Source organism: Acipenser ruthenus, unplaced genomic scaffold (assembly GCF_902713425.1).
Source record: "Acipenser ruthenus unplaced genomic scaffold, fAciRut3.2 maternal haplotype, whole genome shotgun sequence".
Lineage (NCBI taxonomy): Eukaryota > Metazoa > Chordata > Actinopteri > Acipenseriformes > Acipenseridae > Acipenser > Acipenser ruthenus.
The window spans coordinates 111,468-119,504 of record NW_026707532.1 but is presented as its reverse complement, the minus strand read 5'-3'; the positions used below and the strand labels follow the sequence as shown (position 1 = coordinate 119,504).

At 40.8% G+C, this 8,037-nt stretch overlaps 1 protein-coding gene across 1 annotated transcript in view; it reads right to left on the bottom strand.

Moving 5' to 3' along the window:
* Positions 1–504: 504 nt before the first annotated feature.
* The window catches only part of LOC117970658 (uncharacterized), a 43,033-nt gene continuing 35,500 nt past the window's right edge, over positions 505–8,037 (bottom strand). Inside the window, exons 15-16 of the mRNA XM_059018970.1 lie at positions 6,405–6,540; positions 505–1,332 (exon numbers count right to left, since the gene is read on the bottom strand). Of these exons, the coding sequence (XP_058874953.1) occupies positions 641–1,332; positions 6,405–6,540 (828 nt within the window). The 3' untranslated portion in view covers positions 505–640. The remainder of the gene's footprint in view (positions 1,333–6,404; positions 6,541–8,037) is intronic.

The window sequence follows — 8,037 nt, the reverse complement described above, 5'->3', positions numbered from 1 at the left end:
GGCTCGCAGGAAATATTTTAGGTTCCTTTTGTCAAAGAAAATGTTACTTTAATAAAATGTCTGGTTAGAAAGGATTTTTAAATTTAAATACATTATGAATGGTTTGTTTTTCCTTCACAAGACCAAGGAAAGAGACTCATTGAAGCAACCTGAGCTGATGCATCATTATGTAAATGCATTGTATTGTACTGAAGTAAAAACTGGGCTGTGGGTTTTTCAGTGATGTATCTCTTAGAACACGGCTCCTAATCCTCCTGATCTTCGAATTCAACTTTAACAATAATTTTTTGTTTTCTTCTCCTCCCCTCTTTTTCCTTCTTCAGCTCCCCCTTTTCTGTATGCTCTCTCTCTCCTCTGCTCCAGCACTCTGGATTTCTCCCTCTCTCTCCTCTGCTCCAGCTCCTCCTCCAGCTCTCTCCTTTTCTCTTTCTCTCTCCTCTGCTCCTCCTCCAGCTCTCTCCTTTTCTCCCTCTCTTTCTTCAACTCTTGCTCCCCCTCTTGTGCTCTCTTCAGCTCCCTCTCCTGCACTCTGGATCTCTCCCTCTCTCTCCTCAGCTCCAGTTGTAGCTCCAGCTCTCCTGGCCTCTCCTTTAGCAGTTTGCTCTTTTCATACCCCACCCTGTCAATCTGCTCATCTCCCTTATTCCCTATTAATCAATTCTCTGCCTTTTGTATCCGAGTACATCTCCATGGTGTAGCAGCCTCCACTTCCCTTCACCATGTTGTCTATCTTGTCCAGGATCTGTGTGACCTGAGTGCGATCGCTCCTGTCCTCATTGTTGAAAACATGATACCTGTTCCCACATTTCTCAACAAGCTGCTGGAGCTCCTCACCAGCTTCCTCAATGTGCTGCTCAATTGTCCTGCCTCTCAGACGATCCCTGTAGGTGAAAAGGATCATCGTGTTCCTCACAGCTCTCTCACCAAACAGCTCCTGCACTTTATCCAAGGGTTTGCAAACCCACGATCCACTGAGAGTGTCTTTCATTCCTGTTAGATACATGGGTATCACCAGGAGGAAAGCGTGGGGTCCTGGGGCAGACAGAGAAACACATCTCTCAATCTCGACCCGGTCTGTGTCTAACAAGTCTGGAGTGTCGGCCACAGTGACCCGTCTCCCAAACACTTCTCCTGTTCTCTTCACACACTCCCTCGTTACTGCAAAGAAGCTGAATTCAGATCTGAACTCCTCTCTGCCCAGGATGGTGTTTCCTGCTGCACTCTTCCCAGCCCAGCGTCTCCCAAGCAGCACGATCCTCAGCTCAGAGGGGCTGTGCAGCTCTTGAGAAACAGTTTCTTCAGCCTCTTGTTCTGCAGCCATGATTCCCCGCCCTGTTAAAGAGAAAGAACAGTTTGTTCCTCTTAGAAATTAAAGCTTTCCATGTGAAGCCCTGGATTAGTTTTCTCCTCTTGTTGTCGTGCTGTGCTGAAAGAACACTCCCTGTCACACACAGCACTGGCATGTTCCTGTATGTGTGGAGCTGCTGTACAGGGACACAGCTAGCAAGCTCTTCAAACAAATAGTGCACATTAATCAGGAGAATCAGTGAAGTGTCTGAATTGTTTGTCAGCAGGGTTGTAGCATTAGCGGTTTGATTTCTTGTTTGTTCTTTCATGTGCGGGTGTAACAGTGTCCTAATAATTTGTCCTGAGAACCTCAGAACACTCAGAACTAGATTTTTTCACACTAATTATTTATTCAATTTTTTTTTTTTAAATTTAGTCGTTGCCAATTAGTTTTATTATTTTCTCCCCAATTTGAAATGCCCAATTACTTTTCGGCTCAGCTCACCGCTACCACCCCTGCGCTGACTCGGGAGGGGCGAAGATGAACCCACGCTGTCCTCCGAAGCATGTGCCGTCAGCCGCCCGCTTCTTTACACTCTGCAGACTCACCGTGCAGCCGCCTCAGAGCTGCGCCGTGAGCCGAGGACACCCTGGCCGACCTAACCCTCCCTCCCCCGGGACGACGCTCGGCCAATTGAGCGCCGCCCCCTGGAAGCTCCCGTCCACGGTCGGCTGTGGAATAGCCTGGATTCGAACCGGCGACGTCCAGGCTGTACAGCCTGGACGCAGGGGTGGTAGCGGTGAGCTGAGCCTAAAAATAATAATTGGATATGCCAAATTGGGAGAAAAACTGTGTAAATCAATTGGCGACTACTAAATGTATTCAAAGAAAAACACAAAGTCTATCTAGTATTATAAACCCTGATTAACCTTCCTTTATAACCTTTATAGGTAGCGTACAGATAAGTATGGCAGGTATTTCATTTGAAACACAGAGCGCTCCCTGTGGCACACACTGGGTGCGTTAAGTAAGTGAGCCGCTCAGAGCGGCTCAGTATAAGAATCATTTTAACAGCTTGCTCAGTTCCGCTCCCGCTGAGCTGCTCACAGCGCTCCTGAGCATTTTTCATCAGTGATCACAATGAGTGCACGGGGATCGCCACCTGCAGGAAACAAGTGGAGGTGACAGACGGAACTGACAAATTTACTTTGTATGTCACCGATGATGAATTGGTTCGACTTAAAGAAGGTATGTATTAATACATAAGATAGTAAAAATTACTGTCTTCGAACTTTTATCATTTAATTTCATTTTTCTAAATTTAGCGCTGTTTTATAGTTATTGATATAGCGCTGTGTTATAGTTATAAATGTATTATTATTATTTGTAGTATTAATATTATTATTGATTTTCAGATCAATCCTAAGCAATGTCGGTATTAAACACAGTCAGATATAATGCTCAGTCCAAACAGAGCACCGAGCTCAGTGAGGTGCCGGGATCGGGGCAGTAACTTCACACAGGGCAAGATACTTTGTATTTATCTCTTTATATACTGTGTGGATGATTTAAAATGTAGCATCTTGGCATATTAAGATTTATCGGTCGTTGCATTGTAATTTGTCAGTTGGAGTAAAATACCAACACAATTAAGATTCATTTTAAAATGAAACATTCTTAATGTGTGCCCTCGTAAACTCAACCGGAGGAATCTCTTCGGAGCGCTTCAGAGCGGTTCTCTTTAGTTTTTGAACGACCTAATAATTAACGACTTAATACTGATAGTACTATTATTAACAATTTTTTTACATGAGTTTTCAACTCTTAAGTCTAATACTACTGTAATTATTACTGCTGCTCTTCAGTTTGATTTTTATTTTTTTTGTGTGCGGTGGTACTGTTTAAAAAAAACAAACTGGTTAGTGCTAATTGGTGTTGAACAAGGCTAGCGTGTAGACAACGCTGCCACGCTGCTGTTGATAGAACACGGCCGGATTAACAAGGAGCAGCTCTACAAACCTGGCCAGAAGAAACGTGTCTGGGACAGAATAGCATTAAATATTCAGGCGGTTGGATACAGTTTTGTTCAGTAGTGTGTGACAAAAAATTGCGACATTTTAAAATAACTTACAAAACTGTGTCCGACAATAATAATAAAACCGCGAGAGGGAACAAAAACAAAAAACAAAAAAACGTGGGAATATTTGGATGTAATGAATGAGATTCTTGGTAGGGATCCCTCAATAACCAGCTGCTGTGTTTGAGACGATGCTGCTTCAGCAAAAAACACAGCCGCAGCAGCATCTCCTGAAATGCAGGCCGAACCTCTAGTAACATCTACATCTGCATCAGTATCACCCAAAACCCCTCAAAATCTAAAAGATCAGAGTAGCCCACCATCATGGTTTAAGAAATACGCCAATGAAAGAGGACAGTGCCCAAAAATGTAATAAATTAATAGAAACAGGTAATAAACAACTGGATATATTAAAATGAAAGGAATAATTTGCTGAGGGATGGATTTTGTGGTTTTATTTTATAATAATAATAATAATCATAAATTACAGTGCTCCTCACACCAAGGTCTCTCAAGCCCTGTGCAATTTTATGTCCAAGAGTGACACATTTTGGAACCAAGCATTTTAAAGTCGTAATATATGTATTGATAATAATCTGTAATTGCATATATGAAATTAACAGAATTTGTTAATAAATTTAATGAAATTAATACATGTATCATTTGTGTTTTTTTTATTTTTTATAAATCTTAAGATACATAAAAAAAACTGCATTTCTGTCTTTGTTTATTTCTATTCTTAGACAATAAATTTAAAATACAAGTATCTTAGAAATAAACATAGAAATAAATTGCAGCACGGTAGTCCAGCTGTAAACAAAAGCAATGGTGTAGGCATTTCATAAATAATTATTTTATTAAAATCAAAAAAGGCTACTTGTGATGGATTGGGGTTGTTAAAGCGGCTGAAGCAGGCAGGCAGCAGGCAGCTGAGAGCCGGAATGGAGGCACGGAGACAGAGACGCGGTTTGAACAGGCGCGCAGCATTTATTTACAAGACACAAACACCACTCACGTACAATACCAATCATGGTAAGGTACGGAGAACATATACGGCGAGCGTATTAAAAAGCAAAAATAAACACATTTACAAACAAAACAAATCAAATGGCCTTGGACGGGGCGTCACGCAATTACAATGACTAATTAATCAATCTGTGTACATTAATCACAGTAAATCACAGTACATTTTCTGCAGCAGCACTGCTTGTTGCTGGTCCAGCACACCCGGTAAGGGCTGCTGGTAAAATATTTTCTATATCATCGTCTATGGTTAATATTCCTGATTTTAGGAATTCAATACCAACGAGACCCTCATTTCGTGTCATTTCATCAACCATAACATCACAAATATCAAAAAGCAAATAATTACGAGTCACCATTTTAAAAGTCGCTCAGCGCTCTCGTTTAGTAGAAGTCGTTTAAATTCAGCTCAGTGTGCTTTCTGAGCGTTCTCACTCTGAGCGGCTCACTTACTTGACGCGCCCAGTGCTAGGGGGCGGGACGGGTGGAGGCTGTTAACTACCTGTAATATACTTTTTATTGTTTAAGGATGGGATCCTTGGAGTCGGATTGAGAGGAATCAGTCTACACTGTATTGTTTCCATGGCATTGTAAATGTGAAGCTGGCATGTGAAATGCTTTATGAGATATTAGCAGGTGAAGCTGCAGCAGTGGTGGCAGAATGACAATTACAAACAAGCGCCCCCTCTGGCCAGTTTTATTACTGCATGTCCTGTAAATGAAAGATGCCGTGTCTCCTGGTGTATCTAAAACATGAGAACTCGTCTAAAACACAGAATACCTGCTCTGCTGGACAGGTCCATTTCCACCTCACACAGCATACACTGTATATATACAGTATAACAGTCATTATTAGCTAGTGGAAGACAGCTCCATTTCCACCTCACACAGCATACACTGTATATATATAACAGTCATTATTAGCTAATGGAAGACAGCTCCATTTCCACCTCACACAGCATACACTGTATATATATAACAGTCATTATTAGCTAGTGGAAGACAGCTCCATTTCCACCTCACACAGCATACACTGTATATATATAACAGTCATTATTAGCTAATGGAAGACAGCTCCATTTCCACCTCACACAGCATACACTGTATATATATAACAGTCATTATTAGCTAGTGGAAGACAGGTCCATTTCCACCTCACACAGCATACACTGTATATATATAACAGTCATTATTAGCTAGTGGAAGACAGGTCCATTTCCACCTCACACAGCATACACTGTATATATATAACAGTCATTATTAGCTTCTGGAAGACAGCTCCATTTCCACCTCACACAGCATACACTGTATATATATAACAGTCATTATTAGCTAGTGGAAGACAGCTCCATTTCCACCTCACACAGCATACACTGTATATATATAACAGTCATTATTAGCTAGTAGAAGACAGGTCCATTTCCACCTCACACAGCATACACTGTATATATATAACAGTCATTATTAGCTAGTGGAAGACAGCTCCATTTCCACCTCACACAGCATACACTGTATATATATAACAGTCATTATTAGCTAGTGGAAGACAGGTCCATTTCCACCTCACACAGCATACACTGTATATATATAACAGTCATTATTAGCTAGTGAAAGACAGGTCCATTTCCACCTCACACAGCATACACTGTATATATATAACAGTCATTATTAGCTAGTGGAAGACAGGTCCATTTCCACCTCACACAGCATACACTGTATATATATAACAGTCATTATTAGCTAGTGGAAGACAGCTCCATTTCCACCTCACACAGCATACACTGTATATATATAACAGTCATTATTAGCTAGTGGAAGACAGGTCCATTTCCACCTCACACAGCATACACTGTATATATAGAACAGTCATTATTAGCTAGTGGAAGACAGGTCCATTTCCACCTCACAGCAGCTTAGCTGATAAGAGTTTATCTGTCTTTCTTTCTTTCTGTATTATTTCACCTTGATGAAACAAACTCATTTCTATCGTAGAAGAACAATTACAATCTCACTCACTGTCGGGGGGGTTGAACTCCTTGCTTTTTCTTCTCCTGACAGGCAGCTTGGATTCCTCTGATTCATTCTCCACCTTGCTTTCAGACACTGCAAAAGAACAAGACAGGTCCATTTCCACCTCACACAGCATACACTGTATATATATAACAGTCATTATTAGCTAGTGGAAGACAGCTCCATTTCCACCTCACACAGCATACACTGTATATATATAACAGTCATTATTAGCTAGTGGAAGACAGGTCCATTTCCACCTCACACAGCATACACTGTATATATATAACAGTCATTATTAGCTAGTGGCAGACAGGTCCATTTCCACCTCACACAGCATACACTGTATATATATAACAGTCATTATTAGCTAGTGGAAGACAGCTCCATTTCCACCTCACACAGCATACACTGTATATATATAACAGTCATTATTAGCTAGTGGAAGACAGGTCCATTTCCACCTCACACAGCATACACTGTATATATATAACAGTCATTATTAGCTAGTGGAAGACAGCTCCATTTCCACCTCACACAGCATACACTGTATATATATAACAGTCATTATTAGCTAGTGGAAGACAGGTCCATTTCCACCTCACACAGCATACACTGTATATATATAACAGTCATTATTAGCTAGTGGAAGACAGGTCCATTTCCACCTCACACAGCATACACTGTATATATATAACAGTCATTATTAGCTAGTGGCAGACAGCTCCATTTCCACCTCACACAGCATACACTGTATATATATAACAGTCATTATTAGCTAGTGGAAGACAGCTCCATTTCCACCTCACACAGCATACACTGTATATATATAACAGTCATTATTAGCTAGTGGAAGACAGCTCCATTTCCACCTCACACAGCATACACTGTATATATATAACAGTCATTATTAGCTAGTGGAAGACAGGTCCATTTCCACCTCACACAGCATACACTGTATATATATAACAGTCATTATTAGCTAGTGGCAGACAGGTCCATTTCCACCTCACACAGCATACACTGTATATATATAACAGTCATTATTAGCTAGTGGAAGACAGCTCCATTTCCACCTCACACAGCATACACTGTATATATATAACAGTCATTATTAGCTAGTGGACGACAGCTCCATTTCCACCTCACACAGCATACACTGTATATATATAACAGTCATTATTAGCTAGTGGAAGACAGGTCCATTTCCACCTCACACAGCATACACTGTATATATATAACAGTCATTATTAGCTAGTGGAAGACAGGTCCATTTCCACCTCACACAGCATACACTGTATATATATAACAGTCATTATTAGCTAGTGGAAGACAGGTCCATTTCCACCTCACACAGCATACACTGTATATATATAACAGTCATTATTAGCTAGTGGCAGACAGGTCCATTTCCACCTCACACAGCATACACTGTATATATATAACAGTCATTATTAGCTAGTGGAAGACAGCTCCATTTCCACCTCACACAGCATACACTGTATATATATAACAGTCATTATTAGCTAGTGGACGACAGCTCCATTTCCACCTCACACAGCATACACTGTATATATATAACAGTCATTATTAGCTAGTGGAAGACAGGTCCATTTCCACCTCACACAGCATACACTGT